This window comes from Pleurodeles waltl, chromosome 2_1, assembly GCF_031143425.1.
Source record: "Pleurodeles waltl isolate 20211129_DDA chromosome 2_1, aPleWal1.hap1.20221129, whole genome shotgun sequence".
Lineage (NCBI taxonomy): Eukaryota > Metazoa > Chordata > Amphibia > Caudata > Salamandridae > Pleurodeles > Pleurodeles waltl.
In genome coordinates this window covers 29,187,002-29,209,246 of record NC_090438.1, presented here as the reverse complement: position 1 = coordinate 29,209,246, position 22,245 = coordinate 29,187,002, and the positions used below count along the sequence as shown (strand labels likewise).

Genomic DNA, 22,245 nt, shown 5'->3' with positions numbered 1-22,245 from the left:
GGGTCCACCTTTCGAACCCATGCATTCCTGTGAAATGCAATATCTAACCTGGAAAGTCGCATTTCTCATTGCAATCACATCCCTCAGAAGAGTAAGTGAAATACAGGCATTTACCATACAAGAACCATTTATTCAAATACACAAAAATAAAATAGTTCTAAGAACAAATCCAAAATTTCTACCAAAAGTAATCTCACCATTCCATTTCAATCAAACAGTAGAATTGCCAGTGTTCTTCCCACAACCAGATTCCGTGGCTGAAAGGGCACTACATACATTAGACATCAAAAGAGCACTAATGTACTACATTGACAGAACAAAGCTAATCAGGAAAACAAAACAACTGTTCATAGCTTTTCAAAAACCACACATAGGAAATCCAATCTCTAAACAAGGCATTGCTAGATGGATAGTCAGATGTATTCAAACATGCTATCTTAAAGCCAAAAGAGAATTGCCTATTACACCAAAGGCACACTCAACCAGAAAGAAAGGTGCTACAATGGCCTTTCTAGGAAACATTCCTATGAGCAAAATATGTAAGGCTGCAACCTGGTCTACGCCTCATACATTTACTAAACACTACTGTGTAGACGTACTAAATGCACAACAAGCTACAGTGGGCCAAGCTGTACTAAGAACATTATTCCAAACTACTTCAACTCCTACAGGCTAAACCACCGCTTTTAGGGGAGGTAACTGCTTTATAGTCTATGCGAAACATGTGTATCTGCAGCAACATATGCCATCGAACTGAAAATGTCACTTACCCAGTGTACATCTGTTCGTGGCATTAGTCGCTGCAGATTCACATGTGCCCTCCCGCCTCCCCGGGAAGCCTGTAGCCGTTTAGAAGTAGATCTTAAATCTTAAACATTTGTACATTTGTAAATAATTATTATAAACTTTTTATGTACATACGTATTCACTCCATTGCATGGGCACTATTTATAGCAAACAACTCCATCCTCACCCTCTGCGGGGAAAACAATCTAAGATGGAGTCGACGCCCATGCGCAATGGAGCCGAAGAGGGAGTAGTCCTTCGGTCCCGTGACCAAAAAAGACTTCGAAGAAAAACAACTTGTAATACTCCGAGCCCAACACCAGGCAGCGGACTGTGCGAAACATGTGAATCTGCAGCGACTAATGCCACGAACAGATGTACACTGGGTAAGTGACATTTTCAATAAGGCGCCTCCTACAGACCCGGCTTTCATCACTACACAGCTGCCACCAGACTGTCGTTGTAGGAGCAGCTAGGAAAAGGGCCAACTCCCACACATCTGGAGATGCACCACCCCCAGATAAAGAAAGCCGCAAGTTCGATGCAGCTGGTAAGAGTCGCAGCACAAGCTGCAAACCAGTGGCGCATCGCTAACTCCTAGGCACTACTTGCGCGCTATGACAGAGCCCATTGGGATGAGATGCAACATCTCATTGACCATCTGCCCAAGGACCTACAAAATAGGGCAAAACAAGTGGTTGAGGAGGGACAGACCATTTCCAACAACCAAATCCGCTCCTCCATGGACGCTGCAGATACAGCTGCACGGACAATTAATACATCTGTAACTATCAGAAGGCATGCATGGCTCCAAACGTCTGGATTTAAACCAGAGATTCAGCAAGCAGTTCTCAATATGCCTTTTAACGAAAATGAACTGTTCGGTCCAGAAGTGGACACAGCGATTGAGAAACTCAAAAAAGACACGGACACTGCTAAAGCCATGGGTGCACTCTACTCCCCGCAGAGCAGAGGGAATTACAGCACATTCCGTAAAACACCCTTTAGAGGGGGGTTTCGGGGTCAGAGCACACAAGCCAGCACCTCACAGGCAACACCGTCCAGTTACCAGGGACAGTACAGAGGAGGTTTTCGGGGACAATATAGAGGAGGGCAATTCCCTAGGAATAGAGGAAAATTTCAAAGCCCCAAAACCCCTACTACTAAGCAGTGACTCACATGTCACTCACACCCTCCACACAACACCAGTGGGGGGAAGAATAAGTCATTATTACAAAGCATGGGAGGAAATCACTACAGACACTTGGGTTCTAGCAATTATCCAACATGGTTATTGCATAGAATTTCTACAATTCCCTCCAAACATACCACCAAAAGCACAAAATTTGACAAAACATCATTCCATTCTCCTGGAGATAGAAGTGCAGGCACTATTGCAAAAGAATGCAATCGAATTAGTGCCAAACACACAAATAAACACAGGAGTTTACTCACTGTACTTTCTGATACCAAAGAAGGACAAAACGCTGAGACCAATCCTAGACCTCAGAATAGTGAACACATTCATCAAATCAGACCACTTTCACATGGTCACACTACAAGAAGTATTACCATTGCTAAAACTACACGACTACATGACAACTTTAGACCTCAAGGACGCGTATTTCCATATACCAATACACCCATCGCACAGGAAATACCTAAGGTTTGTATTCAAAGGAATACATTACCAATTCAAGGTACTGCCTTTCGGATTAACAACCGCACCAAGAGTCTTTACCAAATGTCTAGCGGTAGTCGCTGCACACATCAGAAGGCAGCAAATACATGTGTTCCCATATCTAGACGACTGGCTAATCATGGCCCATTCGTTAATAGAGTGCTCAAATCACACAAATCAGATCATACAAACCCTCTTCAAACTAGGGTTCACCGTCAACTTCACGAAATCCAACATTCTGCTGTGCAAGGTACAACAATACCTAGGAGCCATAATAGACACAACAAAAGGAGTAGCCACTCCAAGTCCCCAAAGAATTCAAAATTTCAACACCATCATACAACGCATGTATCCAACACAAAAGATACAAGCAAAGATGATATTACAACTCCTAGGCATGATGTCTTCATGCATAGCCATTGTCCCAAACGCAAGACTGCACATGAGGCCCTTACAACAGTGCCTAGCATCACAGTGGTCTCAAGCACAGGGTCATCTTCTAGATCTGGTGTTAATAGACCGCCAAACTTACCTCTCGCTTCTGTGGTGGAACAACATAAATTTAAACAAAGGGCGGCCTTTCCAAGACCCAGTGCCACAATACATAATAACAGATGCTTCCATGACAGGGTGGGGAGCACACCTCAATCAACACAGCATACAAGGACAATGGAACGTACATCAAACAAAACTGCATATAAATCACCTAGAACTTCTAGCAGTTTTTCAAGCACTAAAAGCTTTCCAACCAATAATAGTTCACAAATACATTCTCGTCAAGACAGACAACATGACAACAATGTATTATCTAAACAAGCAAGGGGGGACGCACTCCACGCAGTTAAGCCTGCTAGCACAAAAAATTTGGCATTGGGCAATTCACAACCAAATTCGCCTAATTGCACAGTTTATACCAGGGATACAAAATCAACTCGCAGACAATCTCTCTCGAGATCACCAACAGGTCCACGAATGGGAAATTCACCCCCAAATACTGAACACTTATTTCAAACTCTGGGGAACACCTCAGATAGACTTGTTTGCGACAAGGGAGAACGCAAAATGCCAAAACTTCGCATCCAGATACCCACACAAACAATCCAAAGGCAATGCCCTATGGATGAACTGGTCAGGGATATTTGCTTACGCTTTTCCTCCTCTCCCTCTCCTTCCTTACCTGGTAAACAAACTCAGTCAAAGCAAACTCAAACTCATATATTTATATATGTATCATCTCAACCTTAAATAGGTGCATACTTAGTCACTCCATTGCATGGGCACTATTACTACAATTCAACTCCTACCTCACCCTCTGCGGGGAAAAACAATCGAAGATGGAGTCGACGCCCATGCGCAATGGAGACAAAAGGAGGAGTCACTCGGTCCCGTGACTCGAAAGACTTCTTCGAAGAAAAACAACTTGTAACACTCCGGCCCAACACCAGATGGCGAGCTATTGCAGAACATGCGAATCTACTGCGACTGATGCCACGAACAGATGACATTTTCATTATACTAGGGATCCAAAATCAACTCGCAGACAATCTCTCTCGAGATCACCAACAGGTCCACGAATGGGAAATTCACCCCCAAATTCTGAACACCTATTTCAAACTCTGGGGAACACCTCAAATAGACTTGTTTGCGACGAAGGAGAACGCAAAATGCCAAAACTTCGCATCCAGATACCCACACAAACAGTCCCAAGGCAATGCCCTATGGATGAACTGGTCAGGGATATTTGCTTACGCTTTTACTCCTCTCCCTCTCCTTCCTTACCTGGTAAACGAACTCAGTCAAAACAAACTCAAACTCATATTAATAGCACCAACTTGGGCAAGGCAACCCTGGTACACAACGCTGCTAGACCTATCAGTAGTACCCTACATCAAATTGCCCAACAGGCCAGATCTGTTGACACAACACAACCAAAAGATCAGACACCCAGATCCAGCATCGCTGAATCTAGCAATCTGGCTCCTGAAATCCTAGAATTCGGGCACTTACAACTTACCCAAGAATGTATGGAAGTCATAAAGCAAGCCAGAAGGCCATCCACCAGGCACTGCTATGCAAGTAAATGGAAGAGGTTTGTTTGCTACTGCCATATTAATCAAATACAACCATTACACACAACTCCAGAACATGTAGTGGGTTACTTGCTTCACTTACAAAAATCTAACCTGGCTTTCTCTTCCATTAAAATACACCTTGCAGCAATATCTGCATACCTGCAGACTACCTATTCAACTTCCCTATATAAGATACCAGTCATTAAAGCATTCATGGAGGGCCTTAGGAGAATTATACCACCAAGAACACCACCTGTTCCTTCATGGAACCTAAATGTTGTCCTAACTAGACTTATGGGTCCACCTTTTGAACCCATGCACTCCTGCGAAATACAGTTCCTAACCTGGAAGGTTGCATTTCTCATCGCCATTACTTCCCTAAGAAGAGTAAGCGAGATTCAGGCGTTTACAATACAAGAACCTTTTATACAACTACACAAGAATAAGGTCGTCCTAAGGACTAATCCTAAATTTTTGCCAAAGGTTATTTCACTATTCCATCTAAATCAAACAGTGGAACTTCCAGTGTTCTTTCCACAGCCAGATACCGTAGCTGAAAGGGCACTACATACATTAGATATCAAAAGAGCATTAATGTATTACATTGACAGAACAAAGAACATCAGAAAGACTAAACAACTATTTATTGCATTTCAAAAACCTCATGCAGGAAACCCAATATCAAAACAAGGTATAGCCAGATGGATAGTTAAATGCATCCAAATCTGCTACCTTAAAGCTAAACGACAGCTGCCCATTACACCAAGGGCACACTCAACCAGAAAGAAAGGTGCTACCATGGCCTTTCTAGGAAACATCCCAATGCAAGAAATATGTAAGGCATCCACATGGTCTACACCTCACACATTCACCAAGCACTACTGTGTAGACGTGTTATCCGCACAACAAGCCACAGTAGGTCAAGCCGTATTAAGAACATTATTTCAAACTACTTCCACTCCTACAGGCTGAGCCACCGGTTTTGGGGAGATAACTGCTTACTAGTCTATGCAAAACATGCGTATCTACAGCGACAGATGCCATCGAACTGAAAATGTCACTTACCCAGTGTACATCTGTTCGTGGCATCAGTCGCTGTAGATTCGCATGTGCCCACCCGCCTCCCCGGGAGCCTGTAGCAGTTTGGAAGTTACCTTCAACTATTTGTATATGTATCATCTCAACCTTAAATAGGTACATACTTCGTCACTCCATTGCATGGGCACTATTACTACAATTCAACTCCTACCTCACCCTCTGCGGGGAAAAACAATCGAAGATGGAGTCGACGCCCATGCGCAATGGAGACAAAAGGAGTCACTCGGTCCAGTGACTCGAAAGACTTCTTCGAAGAAAAACAACTTGTAACACTCCGGCCCAACACCAGATGGCGAGCTATGCAGAACATGCGAATCTACAGCGACTGATGCCACGAACAGATGTACACTGGGTAAGTGACATTTTCATTCTAGGTTCAGGGAGAGCCCTTAAATACTAAATTTAAGGGCATGTTTAGGTCTGGGGGGTTAGTAGCCAATGGCTACTAGCCCTGAGGGTGAGTACACCCTCTTTGTGCCTCCTCCCAAGGGGAGGGGGTCACATCCCTAATCCTATTGGGGGAATCCTCCATCTGCAAGATGGAGGATTTCTAAAAGTTAGTCACTTCAGCTCAGGACACCTTAGGGGCTGTCCTGACTGGCCAGTGACTCCTCCTTGTTGCTTTCTTTGTTCCCTCCAGCCTTGGCGCCAAAAGTGGGGGCCGTGGCCGGAGGGGGCGGGCAACTCCACTAAGCTGGAGTGCCCTGCTGTGCTGTGACAAAGGGGTGAGCCTTTGAGGCTCACCGCCAGGTGTTACAGCTCCTGCCTGGGGAAGGTGTTAGCATCTCCACCCAGTGCAGGCTTTGTTACTGGCCTCAGAGTGACAAAGGCACTCTCCCCATGGGGCCAGCAACATGTCTCTAGTGTGGCAGGCTGCTGGAACCAGTCAGCCTACACAGATAGTCGGTTAGGTTTCAGGGGGCACCTCTAAGGTGCCTTCTGTGGTGTATTTTACAATAAAATGTACAGTGGCATCAGTGTGCATTTATTGTGCTGAGAAGTTTGATACCAAACTTCCCAGTTTTCAGTGTAGCCATTATGGTGCTGTGGAGTTCGTGTAAATCAGACTCCCAGACCATATACTCTTATGGCTACCCTGCACTTACAATGTCTAAGGTTTTGCTTAGACACTGTAGGGGCACGGTGCTCATGCACTGGTACCCTCACCTATGGTATAGTGCACCCTGCCTTAGGGCTGTAAGGCCTGCTAGAGGGGTGTCTTACCTATACTGCATAGGCAGTGAGAGGCTGGCATGGCACCCTGAGGGGAGTGCCATGTCGACTTACTCATTTTGTTCTCACTAGCACACACAAGCTGGTAAGCAGTGTGTCTGTGCTGAGTGAGGGGTCTCCAGGGTGGCATAATACATGCTGCAGCCCTTAGAGACCTTCCCTGGCATCAGGGCCCTTGGTGCCAGAGGTACCAGTTACAAGGGACTTATCTGGATGCCAGGGTGTGCCAATTGTGGAATCAAAAGTACAGGTTAGGGAAAGAACACTGGTGCTGGGGCCTGGTTAGCAGGCCTCAGCACACTTTCAATTCAAAACATAGCATCAGCAAAGGCAAAAAGTCAGGGGGTAACCATGCCAAGGAGGCATTTCCTTACAGTCAGGATGATCCTGATGCATGGTACCTCTACGATACTCCAGTGTCTGACAATAGCCCAGACTCTTATCCTACAAAACCGTCACCACCTGAGGACAGTACATCCTATACACAGGTGGTCGCAAGGGCAGCTGAATTTCACAATGTCTTCTTACATTCGGAACCAATTGAGGATGACTTTCTCTTTAACACCCTATCCTCCACCCATAGCCAGTACCAAAGCCTTCCCATGGTCCCAGGAATGCTAAGACATTCAAAACAAATATTTAAGGATCCAGTTAAAGGCAGAGCCATAACTCCGAGGGTGGAGGAAAAATATAAGCCACCGCCCACAGATCCAATATATATTACAACACAACTAACACCAGACTCAGTAGTTGTGGGGGCAGCTCGTAAGAGAGCCAACTCTCATACCTCAGGCGACACACCACCTCCAGACAAGGAGAGCCGCAAATTTGATGCTGCGGGAAAAAGGGTTGCAGCACAAGCAGCAAATCAGTGGCGTATTGCCAATTCACAGGCACTTTTGGCAAGATACGACAGGGCTCATTGGGATGAAATGCAACATTTCATCGAACACTTACCCAAGGAGTTCCAAAAAAAGAGCGCAACAGGTGGTGGAAGAGGGACAAAGTATCTCGAATAATAAGATACGGTCTTCCATAGATGCAGCAGATACAGCTGCAAGGACAATAAACACTGCAGTCACAATACGAAGGCACGCATGGCTGCGCACTTCTGGGTTCAAACCGGAAATCCAGCAAGCAGTGCTCAATATGCCATTTAATGAACAGCAATTGTTTGGGCCGGAGGTAGACACTGCCATTGAGAAACTCAAAAAGGACACCGATACAGCTAAAGCCATGGGCGCGCACTACTCCCCGCAGAGCAGAGGCACACTTCGGAAAACACCTTTTAGGGGAGGGTTTCGAGGTCAACCCACAGAAACCACAACCTCACAAACAATGTGAATGTTTGACAATGTTCAGCATTCCGTCCATCACTTGTTTTTGCATTTTTCGCCCTACGTGGGAAGGGTATGCCCAGACGTGGGTCCCGTGCTTCCCATGCCACTGGATTCAAGCTAGCCTGGCTGATGAGGGGTGAAACCCCGAAACCGGTCCCAGGATGCTTGTTTCCAGTCCAGGGAAGACCTGGCCTAGCAGTTCGGGCTGGACTGTTCCCATGGGGAACAGGGTCAAGACTGATTTGCATATGGCTAGGTTCAAACTGGAATGGCATGGGCAGCAAAAAAACGATGGATTAAACCCAGATCTGTGACTGGGGGTGAATGTTTGACAATGTTCAGCATTCCGTCCATCACTTGTTGTTTTTGCATTTTTCGCCCTACGTGGGAAGGGTATGCCCAGACGTGGGTCCCGTGCTTCCCATGCCACTGGATTCAAGCTAGCCTGGCTGATGAGGGGTGAAACCCCGAAACCGGTCCCAGGATGCTTGTTTCCAGTCCAGGGAAGACCTGGCCTAGCAGTTCGGGCTGGACTGTTCCCATGGGGAACAGGGTCAAGACTGATTTGCATATGGCTAGGTTCAAACTGGAATGGCATGGGCAGCAAAAAAACGATGGATTAAACCCAGATCTGTGACTGGGGGTGAATGTTTGACAATGTTCAGCATTCCGTCCATCACTTGTTGTTTTTGCATTTTTTGCCCTACGTGGGAAGGGTATGCCCAGACGTGGGTCCCGTGCTTCCCATGCCACTGGATTCAAGCTAGCCTGGCTGATGAGGGGTGAAACCCCGAAACCGGTCCCAGGATGCTTGTTTCCAGTCCAGGGAAGACCTGGCCTAGCAGTTCGGGCTGGACTGTTCCCATGGGGAACAGGGTCAAGACTGATTTGCATATGGCTAGGTTCAAACTGGAATGGCATGGGCAGCAAAAAAACGATGGATTAAACCCAGATCTGTGACTGGGGGTGAATGTTTGACAATGTTCAGCATTCCGTCCATCACTTGTTGTTTTTGCATTTTTCGCCCTACGTGGGAAGGGTATGCCCAGACGTGGGTCCCGTGCTTCCCATGCCACTGGATTCAAGCTAGCCTGGCTGATGAGGGGTGAAACCCCGAAACCGGTCCCAGGATGCTTGTTTCCAGTCCAGGGAAGACCTGGCCTAGCAGTTCGGGCTGGACTGTTCCCATGGGGAACAGGGTCAAGACTGATTTGCATATGGCTAGGTTCAAACTGGAATGGCATGGGCAGCAAAAAAACGATGGATTAAACCCAGATCTGTGACTGGGGGTGAATGTTTGACAATGTTCAGCATTCCGTCCATCACTTGTTGTTTTTGCATTTTTCGCCCTACGTGGGAAGGGTATGCCCAGACGTGGGTCCCGTGCTTCCCATGCCACTGGATTCAAGCTAGCCTGGCTGATGAGGGGTGAAACCCCGAAACCGGTCCCAGGATGCTTGTTTCCAGTCCAGGGAAGACCTGGCCTAGCAGTTCGGGCTGGACTGTTCCCATGGGGAACAGGGTCAAGACTGATTTGCATATGGCTAGGTTCAAACTGGAATGGCATGGGCAGCAAAAAAACGATGGATTAAACCCAGATCTGTGACTGGGGGTGAATGTTTGACAATGTTCAGCATTCCGTCCATCACTTGTTGTTTTTGCATTTTTAACCTCACAAACAAGGCCTACTTACCAGGGTCAATATCAGAGGGGAGGTTTTCGGGGACAATATAGAGGGGGTCAATTCCCAAAAAATCGAGGAAAATTCCAAGGCCCCAAAACCCCTCAAAATAAACAGTGACTCACAAGTCACACACCCCCATCACATAACACCTGTGGGGGGAAGACTAATCCAATTTTACAAACTTTGGGAGGAAATAACAACACACACTTGGGTCTTAGCAATTATCCAGCATGGTTATTGCATAGAATTTCGCCAATTCCCTCCAAACGTCCCACCGAAAACACACAATATGTCAAAACAACATATAGATCTTCTAGGACTAGAAGTTCAAGCATTGCTACAAAAGGACGCAATAGAATTAGTACCAATTCAACAAAAAAAACACAGGAGTTTACTCACTGTACTTCCTAATACCAAAAAAAAGACAAAACTCTGAGACCAATACTAGATCTCAGAACACTAAATACCTACATAAAATCAGACCACTTTCACATGGTCACGTTACAAGACGTAATCCCACTGCTCAAACAGCAAGACTACATGACAACATTAGATCTAAAAGATGCGTATTTCCATATACCAATACATCCTTCACACAGGAAATACCTAAGGTTCGTATTCCAAGGAATACATTACCAATTCAAAGTGTTGCCATTCGGAATAACAACTGCGCCAAGTTTTTACAAAATGCCTGGCAGTAGTAGCTGCACATATCAGAAGGCAGCAAATACATGTGTTCCCGTACTTAGACGACTGGTTAATCAAAACCAACACGCTAAAACAGTGTTCACAGCACACAAAATATGTCATACAAACCCTTCACAGGCTAGGTTTCTCCATCAACTACGCAAAGTCACACCTTTTGCTGTGTCAAACACAGCAATACTTAGGAGCGACAATCAACACAGCAAAGGGGATTGCCACTCCAAGTCCACAACGGGTTCAAACATTTCACAAGGTAAAACAGGCCATGTATCCAACACAAAAGATACAAGTCAGAATGATAATGAAACTACTAGGCATGATGTCTTCATGCATAGCCATTGTCCCAAACGCAAGATTGCACATGCGGCCCTTACAACAGTGCCTAGCATCACAATGGTCACAAGCACAGGGTCAACTTCTAGATCTGGTGTTGATAGACCGCCAAACATACATCTCGCTTCTATGGTGGAACAGTACAAATTTAAACCGAGGGCGGCCTTTCCAAGACCCAGTGCCACAATACGTCATAACAGATGCTTCCATGACAGGGTGGGGAGCACACCTCAATCAACACAGCATCCGAGGACAATGGGACATACATCAGAGACAGTTTCACATAAATCACTTGGAAATGTTAGCAGTATTTCTAGCGCTGAAAGCATTTCAACCCATAATAACCCAAAAATACATTGTTGTCATGTTGTCTGTTTTGACAAGAATGTATTATCTAAACAAACAAGGAGGGGCACACTCAACACAGTTGTGCCTCCTAACACAGAAAATATGGCATTGGGCGATTCACAACCACATTCGCCTAATAGCACAATTTATTCCAGGGATTCAGAACCAGTTGGCAGACAATCTCTCTCGAGATCACCAACAAACCCACGAATGGGAAATTCACCCCCAAATACTAAACAATTACTTTCAAGTTTGGGGGGACACCTCAAATAGATCTATTTGCAACAAAGGAAAACTCAAAATGCCAAAACTTCGCATCCAGGTACCCACAAGATCAATCCCAAGGCAATGCTCTATGGATGAACTGGTCAGGGATCTTTGCATATGCTTTTCCCCCTCTCCCTCTCCTTCCATATGTAGTAAACAGGTTGAGTCAAAACAAACTCAAACTCATACTAATAGCACCAACATGGGCAAGGCAACCTTGGTAAACGACACTACTACACCTGTCAGTAGTACCTCATGTCAAACTACCCAACAAACCAGATCTGCTGACACAACACAAACAACAGATCAGACATCCAAATCCAACATCTTTGAATCTAGCAATTTGGCTCCTGAAATCCTAGAATTCAGACACTTGCACCTCACACAAGAATGTATGCAGGTCATAAAACAAGCTAGGAAACCCACCACTAGACACTGCTATGCAAACAAGTGGAAAAGATTCGTGTATTACTGCCAGAATAATCAAATTCAGCCATTACACGCATCTCCAAAAGATATAGTAGGATATTTACTACATTTGCAAAAATCAAATCTAGCTTTCTCTTCCATAAAGATACATCTCACCGCAATATCAGCTTACCTACAAATTACTCATTCAACTTCACTATTTAGAATACCAGTCATTAAAGCGTTTATGGAAGGCTTAAAGAGAATCATACCACCAAGAACACCACCTGTTCCTTTATGGAACCTCAACATTGTCTTAACAAGACTCATGGGTCCACCTTTCGAGCCCATGCATTCTTGTGAAATGCAATACTTAACGTGGAAAGTTGCATTTTTGATTGCCATCACATCTCTAAGAAGAGTGAGCGAGATTCAAGCATTTACCATACAAGAACCATTTATTCAGATACATAAAAATAAAGTAGTTCTAAGAACAAATCCCAAATTGTTTACCAAAGGTTATCTCACCGTTCCACTTAAATCAAACAGTAGAATTACCAGTGTTCTTCCCACAACCAGATTCTGTAGCTGAAAGAGCACTACATACATTAGACATCAAAAGAGCACTAATGTACTACATTGACAGAACAAAACTAATTAGAAAAACAAAACAACTATTTATTGCCTTTCAAAAACCTCATACAGGAAATCCAATTTCAAAACAAAGCATTGCTAGGTGGATAGTTAAGTGTATTCAAACCTGCTATCTTAAAGCAAAGAGAGAGCTGCCTATTACACCAAAGGCACACTCAACCAGAAAGAAAGGGGCTACCATGGCCTTTCTAGGAAATATTCCAATGAACGAAATATGTAAGGCAGCAACATGGTCTACGCCTCATACATTTACCAAGCACTACTGTGTAGATGTGTTAACTGCACAACAAGCCACAGTAGGTCAGGCTGTACTAAGAACATTATTTCAAGCTACTTCAACTCCTACAGGCTGAACCACCGCTTTTGGGGAGATAACTGCACAGCATGTGTATCTGCAGCTACACATGCCATCGAACGGAAAATGTCACTTACGCAGTGTACATCTGTTCGTGGCATGAGTCGCTGCAGATTCACATGCGCCCACCCGCCTCCCCGGGAGCCTGTAGCCGTTTAGAAGTAGATCTTGAACATTTGTACATTTGTAAATATATGTTCGATGGCATCTGTTGCTGTAGATACGCATGTTTTGCATAGCTCGCCATCTGGTGTTGGGCCGGAGTGTTACCTTACTTTAACCTTTATTATGTACATACGTATTCATTCCATTGCATGGGCACTATTACTAACATACACAACTCCTACCTCACCCTCTGCGGGGAAAACAATCTAAGATGGAGTCGACGCCCATGCGCAATGGAATCGAAATGGGAGGAGTCCCTCGGTTTTGTGACTCAAAGACTTCTTCAAAGAAAAACAACTTGTAACACTCCGAGCCCAACACCAGACGGCGGACTGTGCACAGCATGTGAATCTGCAGCGACTCATGCCACGAACAGATGTACACTGGGTAAGTGACATTTTCCATATCCATCAAACCTACCTGTTAAAGGAGGGTAGTTGAAAGTTCAGCAAAAATATATGTATAATGGAAAATATAAAATGATGGGCATGTAGCAGGACATTGTGGGTTTATGGTCGATATCATATACAGGCTCCGCTGATGGATGCCCACCTACAGTAAAGTTTTCTGTACAAGCCCTCCCAGACCCAGCCACTAAATGGTGGAATAGAGCAAAACATTTGAAAGTAGAAGAGCTTCAAGCTGCCAAGCCATTATTACTGATGAGTTACTAGTTTCATACTCTTGTGCAGTGTGATGCGTCACTGAAGAGGGCTGTGAAGCTATCTAGTGATTGTTGTGAAATGGGGGCTGGGTTGTGCAGTGTCACGGGACTGTGCACTGTAGGTTGTTTAACAGAGCATGGGGTGGTGTAAATTATTACGAGAAGGTTACCCTATGGTGGTCTAGTGAAGGTGTTGATGGTCTCTAGAGTATACGTCTCACTTTCTACTCAGTACTGTGGAATATAATAGTTCGATGGCATCCGTCGCTGTAGATACGCATGTTTTGCATAGCTCGCCATCTGGTGTTGGGTCGGAGTGTTACAAGTTGTTTTTCTTCGAAGAAGTCTTTCGAGTCACGGGACCGAGTGACTCCTCCTTTTGTCTCCATTGCGCATGGGCGTCGACTCCATCTTCGATTTGTTTTTTTTCCGCCATCGGGTTCGGACGTGTTCCTGTCGCTCCGAGTTTCGGAACGGAAAAACAGCTAAATTTCGGAAGATTTTCGTTGGTATTGTTGCGTTCGGGATCGGCGTAGTCGGAATCAACACCGCATCGAAGATCGAAGAGCTCCGGAGCCCTTCGGGGTAGTTTTCGATCCCCGTCGGGGCCTGCTCGGCCCGACCGCGTGTAGAAGAACGCCGATGGAACGGACCCCGTTTCGTTTCTGTCCCAAATGCCACAAAAAATACCCCTATTCAGACCAACACTTGGTCTGTAACCTGTGCCTATCACCTGAGCACAGTGAAGACACCTGCGAGGCCTGTCGTGCGTTCCGGCCCCGAAAAACACTCCGAGACCGTCGAGCAAGAAGACTTCAAATGGCGTCCACGCCGACAGCGCACCGAGAGTTCGAGGTACAGGAAGAGGAAGAAACCTTTTCGATACACGAATCTGACTCCGAGGAATTCGACGATCCACGAACCCGTGAGTAAGACGTCAAAAACCACGCATAAGAAGATTGTCAAGGCCCAGGGGACGCAACTGCCACCAGGCCATGGCTCCACCCATAAATTCGGTGACCGACCGTCGGCACCGAAAAAGGCCCAATCAGTGCCGAGACCGTCCGACTCCGGTCGAGACACCGGCACGCAGCCTTCTCGGGACCGAGAAAGTGCTGGAGACATACATCGACACCGAGATAGCGGTGTAGACACGGCTCGACGCCGAGACAGCGGCACCGATGAAGATCGACGCCGAGATGTTTCGACTCCGAAAAAGAAAAAAGCCACCTTGGAGCCGAAAAAAGATGCAGACAGGGTTTCGGTGCCGAAACAACCTGCAACCGACCCAGTTTCAGGCTCTTATACCGAAGAGCAATCAATGACCTCCCAAATGCGAAAGCATAGGTTTGAGGAAGACCTGCAATCCACCGATGTAGACCATACGCAGAAACGTATTTTTATACAGCAGGGGACAGGAAAGATAAGCACCCTTCCCCCTATTAGGAGAAAGAGAAGACTGGAATTTCAAACTGACCAAACACCACAAACAAAAATGTTGAAAAGGGTTACTCCGCCACCCTCTCCTCCACCTATAATTCACGTCTCGCCAGCACAAACTCCATCACATTCCCCGGCTCACACCACCATGAGCCAAGGTGACCAGGATCAGGACGCATGGGACTTATACGACGCCCCTGTGTCAGATAACAGTCCGGAGGCATACCCTACAAAGCCATCACCACCAGAGGACAGTACTGCATATTCTCAGGTGGTGGCTAGAGCAGCACAATTCCACAATGTAAGCCTCCACTCAGAACAGGTCGAGGATGACTTTCTATTCAACACCCTCTCTGCCACCCACAGCTCCTACCAAAGCCTGCCTATGCTCCCTGGTATGCTTCGGCACGCAAAAGACCTCTTTAAGGAGCCGGTCAAAAGTAGGGCAATCACACCAAGGGTGGAAAAAAAGTATAAAGCGCCTCCTACAGACCCTATTTTCATAACTTCGCAGCTGCCACCAGATTCTGTCGTTGTAGGAGCAGCTAGGAAAAGGGCCAACTCCCACACATCTGGGGACGCACCACCCCCAGATAAGGAAAGCCGCAAGTTCGATGCAGCTGGAAAGAGAGTCGCAGCACAAGCTGCAAACCAGTGGCGCATCGCTAACTCACAGGCACTTCTTGCGCGCTATGACAGAGCCCATTGGGATGAGATGCAACATCTCATTGAACATCTACCCAAAGACCTACAAAAGAGGGCAAAGCAAGTGGTTGAAGAAGGACAGAACATTTCAAACAACCCGATACGCTCCTCCATGGACGCAGCAGACACAGCTGCAAGAACAATAAATACATCTGTGACCATGCATGGCTACGAACGTCTGGGTTTAAACCAGAGATTCAGCAGTCAGTTCTCAATATGCCATTCAACGAAAAAGAACTGTTCGGTCCAGAAGTGGACACGGCGATTGAGAAACTTAAAAAGGACACGGACACTGCTAAAGCCATGGGCGCACTCTACTCCCCGCAGAGCAGAGGAAATTACAGCACCTTCCGCAAAACACCCTTTAGAGGGGGGTTTCGGGGTCAGGCCACACAAGCCAGCACCTCACAGGCAACACCATCCAGTTACCAGGGACAGTACAGGGGAGGCTTTCGGGGCCAATATAGAGGAGGGCAATTCCCTAGGAATAGGGGAAAATTTCAAAGCCCCAAAACCCCTACAACTAAGCAGTGACTCACATGTCACTCACCCCCTCCACACAACACCAGTGGGGGGAAGAGTAGGTCATTATTACAAAGCATGGGAGGAAATCACTACAGACACTTGGGTTCTAGCAATTATCCAAAATGGTTATTGCATAGAATTTCTACAATTCCCTCCAAACATACCACCAAGAGCACAAAATTTATCAAAACATCATTCCGAGCTCCTGGAGATAGAAGTTCAAGCACTATTGCAAAAGAACGCAATCGAGTTAGTACCAAACACACAAATAAACACAGGAGTTTATTCACTGTACTTCTTAATACCAAAGAAGGACAAAACGCTAAGACCAATCCTAGACCTAAGAATACTAAACACATACATCAAATCAGACCACTTTCACATGGTCACACTACAAGAAGTGTTACCATTGCTGAAACTACACGACTACATGACAGCATTAGACCTCAAAGACGCGTATTTCCATATACCAATACATCCATCGCACAGGAAATACCTAAGGTTTGTATTCAAAGGAATACACTACCAATTCAAGGTACTGCCTTTCGGTTTAACAACCGCACCAAGAGTCTTTACCAAATGTCTAGCAGTAGTCGCTGCACACATCAGAAGGCAGCAAATACATGTATTCCCGTATCTAGACGACTGGCTAATCAAGACCCATTCGTTAATAACGTGCTCACACCACACAAATCAAATCATACAAACCCTCTACAAACTAGGGTTCACAGTCAACTTCGCAAAATCCAACATTCTGCCGCGCAAGGTACAACAATACCTAGGAGCCATAATAAACACAACAATAGGAGTAGCCACTCCAAGTCCACAAAGAATTCAAAATTTCAACAACATCATACAACGCATGTATCCAACACAGAAAATACAAGCAAAGATGATATTACAACTCCTAGGCATGATGTCTTCATGCATAGCCATTGTCCCAAACGCAAGACTGCACATGAGGCCCTTACAACAGTGCCTAGCATCACAGTGGTCACAAGCACAGGGTCACCTTACAGATCTGGTATTAATAGACAGCCAAACTTACCTCTTGCTTCAATGGTGGAACAATATAAATTTAAACAAAGGGCGGCCTTTCCAAGACCCAGTACCACAATACGTAATAACAGATGCTTCCATGACAGGGTGGGGAGCACACCTCGATCAACACAGCATACAAGGACAATGGAACGTACATCAAACAAAACTGCATATAAATCACCTAGAACTGCTAGCAGTTTTTCAAGCACTAAAGGCTTTTCAACCAATAATAGTTCACAAATACATTCTCGTCAAAACAGACAACATGACAACAATGTATTATCTAAACAAACAAGGGGGGACGCACTCAACGCAATTGAGCCTGCTGGCACAAAAGATATGGCGTTGGGCAATTCACAACCAAATTCGCCTAATAGCACAATTTATCCCAGGAATTCAGAATCAACTCGCAGACAATCTCTCTCGAGATCACCAACAGGTCCACGAATGGGAAATTCACCCCCAAATTCTGAACACTTACTTCACGCTCTGGGGAACACCTCAAATAGACTTGTTTGCGACAAAAGAGAACGCAAAATGCCAAAACTTTGCATCCAGATACCCACACAGGCAGTCCCACGGCAATGCCCTATGGATCAACTGGTCAGGGATATTTGCCTACGCTTTTCCTCCTCTCCCTCTCCTTCCTTATCTGGTAAACAAACTCAGTCAAAACAAACTCAAACTCATATTAATAGCACCAACTTGGGCAAGGCAACCCTGGTACACAACGCTGCTAGACCTATCAGTAGTACCCCACATCAAACTGCCCAACAGGCCGGATCTGTTAACACAACACAACCAAACGATCAGACACCCAGATCCAGCATCGCTGAATCTAGCAATCTGGCTCCTGAAATCCTAGAATTCTGACACTTACAACTTACCCAAGAATGTATGGAAGTCATAAAGCAAGCCAGAAGGCCATCCACCAGGCACTGCTATGCCACTAAATGGAAGAGGTTTGTTTGCTACTGCCATATTAATCAAATCCAACCATTACACGCAACCCCAAAACATGTAGTGGGTTACTTGCTTCACTTACAAAAATCTAACCTAGCTTTCTCTTCCATTAAAATACACCTTGCAGCAATATCTGCATACCTGCAGCCTACCTATTCAACTTCCCTATATAGGATACCAGTCATTAAAGCATTCATGGAGGGCCTTAAAAGAATTATTCCACCAAGAACACCACCTGTTCCTTCATGGAACCTAAATGTTGTCTTAACTAGACTTATGGGTCCACCTTTTGAACCCATGCACTCCTGCGAAATACAGTTCCTAACCTGGAAGGTTGCATTTCTCATCGCCATTATCTCTCTAAGAAGGGTAAGCGAGATTCAGGCGTTTACAATACAAGAACCTTTTATACAACTACACAAAAATAAGGTCGTCCTAAGGACTAATCCTAAATTTCTACCAAAAGTTATTTCACCGTTCCATCTAAATCAAACAGTGGAACTTCCAGTGTTCTTCCCACAGCCAGATTCCGTAGCTGAGAGGGCACTACATACTTTAGATGTCAAAAGAGCATTAATGTATTACATTGACAGAACAAAGAGCATCAGGAAAACTAAACAGCTATTTATTGCATTCCAAAAACCTCATGCAGGAAACCCAAAATCAAAACAAGGTATAGCCAGATGGATAGTTAAATGCATCCAAATCTGCTACCTTAAAGCTAAACGACAACTGCCCATTACACCAAGGGCACACTCAACCAGAAAGAAAGGTGCTACCATGGCCTTTCTAGGAAACATCCCAATGCAAGAAATATGTAAGGCAGCCACATGGTCTACGCCTCACACATTCACCAAGCACTACTGTGTAGACGTGTTATCCGCACAACAAGCCACAGTAGGTCAAGCCATATTAAGAACATTGTTTCAGACTACTTCCACTCCTACAGGCTGAGCCACCGCTTTGGGGAGATAACTGCTTACTAGTCTATGCAAAACATGCGTATCTACAGCGACAGATGCCATCGAACTGAAAATGTCACTTACCCAGTGTACATCTGTTCGTGGCATCAGTCGCTGTAGATTCGCATGTGCCCACCCGCCTCCCCGGGAGCCTGTAGCAGTTCGGAAGGTACCTTCAACTATTTGTATATATATTATTTTAACCTTAAATAGGTACATACTTAGTCACTCCATTACATGGGCACTATTACTACAATACAACTCCTACCTCACCCTCTGCGGGGAAAAACAATCGAAGATGGAGTCGACGCCCATGCGCAATGGAGACAAAAGGAGGAGTCACTCGGTCCCGTGACTCGAAAGACTTCTTCGAAGAAAAACAACTTGTAACACTCCGACCCAACACCAGATGGCGAGCTATGCAAAACATGCGAATCTACAGCGACTGATGCCACGAACAGATGTACACTGGGTAAGTGACATTTTCATTCTTGAAGTCTGAAACGCAGCAGACATTTTAGTTCTTTGCATCTTTTAGAATCTTAGGACTTTGCAAAGCTTGAATGTAATCCTTCCTTTTTCTTTGGTAGATTCTAAAGCGTGTCCCAAACAGCGTACTGTGGCTACTACGGTTTCCAGCTGTGGGAGAGCCAAATATACAGCAGTATGCCCAAAACATGGGACTTCCCCAGAGCAGGATTATCTTTTCACCTGTTGCCCCAAAGGAGGAACATGTGAGGAGAGGCCAGTTGGCCGATGTTTGTCTGGACACCCCTCTCTGTAACGGGCACACCACTGGCATGGATGTGCTCTGGGCAGGAACGCCCATGGTCACTATGCCAGGTAAGGAACCAACGGAAAGCTTAGTTGTGCTCAACAGGGGTTGTTCTTCAGGTAATTTGACTTTTTATTACTTTGATTTCAATTAGGATTTCTTTAATGTATTTCACTTGTTTTCCCTCTGAAAGACTGTATGAGGCATGGTAACATTGATTGGTTTTATGCTTTCTTTTATGTTTCTGTCTTCCTGGGTGCCAGGGAATCCATGTCTTGCACGGAATCCTTGTCTTGCTTGAGTGTCTTGCCTGTTGATCTACTTAACGTTGTGCTTGTTCAGGACTTGTATGGAATCGGGAGGGTCGTGCTTGTGTGTGATGCTTTACTTCCTGCATTGAATTAATTGGGCCCTGTATAGCTACTGTCTAATTCTCCTGTATTACAACTCCTTGACATTACTGCTCTGTGCCCCCAAACATACATCAGTTAAAATACTGGGAGCCATACTGGATAATTAAGAGCTGGCAGTAGTTTGTGTAATGTTTTACCTTTAGAGTTTTTTCACTTCCATGAGTGTGTGAAACACGGTTTGGAGAATTAAATGGACCTTGCTTGATCACAGAAATTACATTGCCTATTTCATGTGCCTCATAATGATGGACTTGGTTCCTGGCTTAGGCAGGCATACCTACTACCGTATGTTGTAAAGGGGTGGGGCTGCCTTGTACCGAATCTGATGCTGCACAGAAACCAGGTTCGAATCACAGTATATGACCAGTGTGCTTTAAACACGAAGTTAGCTTTACTGTAGATCCCCCCTCACCCACTTCTCACCGGCAGCACATTGTTTTTGTGCCGATGGAGTGTCACTCATTATTTGTGAAGGATATTTCCACCTTTCCATTGTTTTGGAGGTTTATATCATTAACTGTGTGGGGCAGGATCTTGTCCAGCCCTTGCTGCCCTTTCTGAATCTAATCGTCCCAAGCAATGGTCTAACCTCGTTAGTTGTGCCTTGTACCCTACCTCAGTAGTTGTTAGCTTGAAAACTGTTTGCATAACAATGCCTGTTTCTTACGGTATTTTATTCAGGTTTGCAGTTAATCATATCCCTATACACAAGATGTTTATTTACACTTTGTTGCACAATAACACTTTCCCTGCCAGCTTGGGATTTACGCAGCTTTGGACAGTATGGCTGGCGATAGATCACTACAATGTCCAGGCCTCAGCAATAGATGGTACAAGGTAGCTCTGTATTAGGATGCTTTAGCAGTGATATAACCCAACCAAGATCGTGCTTCCGCCATCCCTTAAAAAGGCAGCTATAAAACGTTTTCTTTTTTTTCATTTCTGATGCTACCTCCAACCACAGAGTCCTAAACCTTTAGATCCTCCTCAGACACCACACTGGATCCAAATAAACTCCCAGCAATGCTCCAGTGCTGATAGATGGCACTTTGTGTCTCTTTGTTGTCTGTACCACGCCTGAAGCGAGCAGAGCCCCATATTAGTACAACCCCTGTACGCTAACATCAGTTTTTCTTTCTGTGCCCATTGATGTGGTTCCAGAGTGTTGCTCTCAGCTTTGTCAGGCTTCCAGCAATTTCGAAATATACCTAGACAGTGGCAGTAATGTTGTCTTCAAACTGTGCCACAACTGCATGGATCAGATGTGGGTCAGAGACCTGCATGTCTCTTTGGTGCTTGGCACTACACTCATGACTTAAGCATAGCAGCAAATGTGCCCTCGTGCACCTAAAGGTGATTTAAGAGCAGGAGGCAAGCCTCTGCTTCGCTGAACCTAAGAAAAGGTTGCAGCTGAAACGTAAGTCCTGCTCCAAGTCACAGGGGCGCTTGTGATGCTGTTCAAGAAGCTAGCGTGAATTCCTAATCTCACACCTAGTCTTCTGTATGTCAAAGTAGAAGATGCATCATGAGGGCAAGAAAGCTAAGTGGATCTCTACCGAATCTCGCCACTTGAAATCATGTAAGAAGGGACAAGGGCAACAATCAGATCATACAAACAAGCATCTTCC

The 22,245-nt window shown here is 45.3% G+C and overlaps 1 protein-coding gene across 9 annotated transcripts in view; it reads left to right on the top strand.

Moving 5' to 3' along the window:
* OGT (O-linked N-acetylglucosamine (GlcNAc) transferase) overlaps window positions 1-22,245 on the top strand; it is a 486,071-nt gene that overhangs the window by 413,216 nt on the left and 50,610 nt on the right. For 4 of the 9 annotated variants that reach the window (XM_069209047.1, XM_069209030.1, XM_069209038.1 and 1 more), the window contains exon 20: window positions 20,020-20,323. The exons of 1 other annotated variant lie outside the window; for it this stretch is intronic. In XM_069209047.1, the coding sequence (XP_069065148.1) occupies window positions 20,020-20,323 (304 nt within the window). The remainder of the gene's footprint in view (window positions 1-20,019; window positions 20,324-22,245) is intronic. 4 more of the 9 variants (XM_069209086.1, XM_069209076.1, XM_069209066.1 and 1 more) reach the window with 1 other exon arrangement.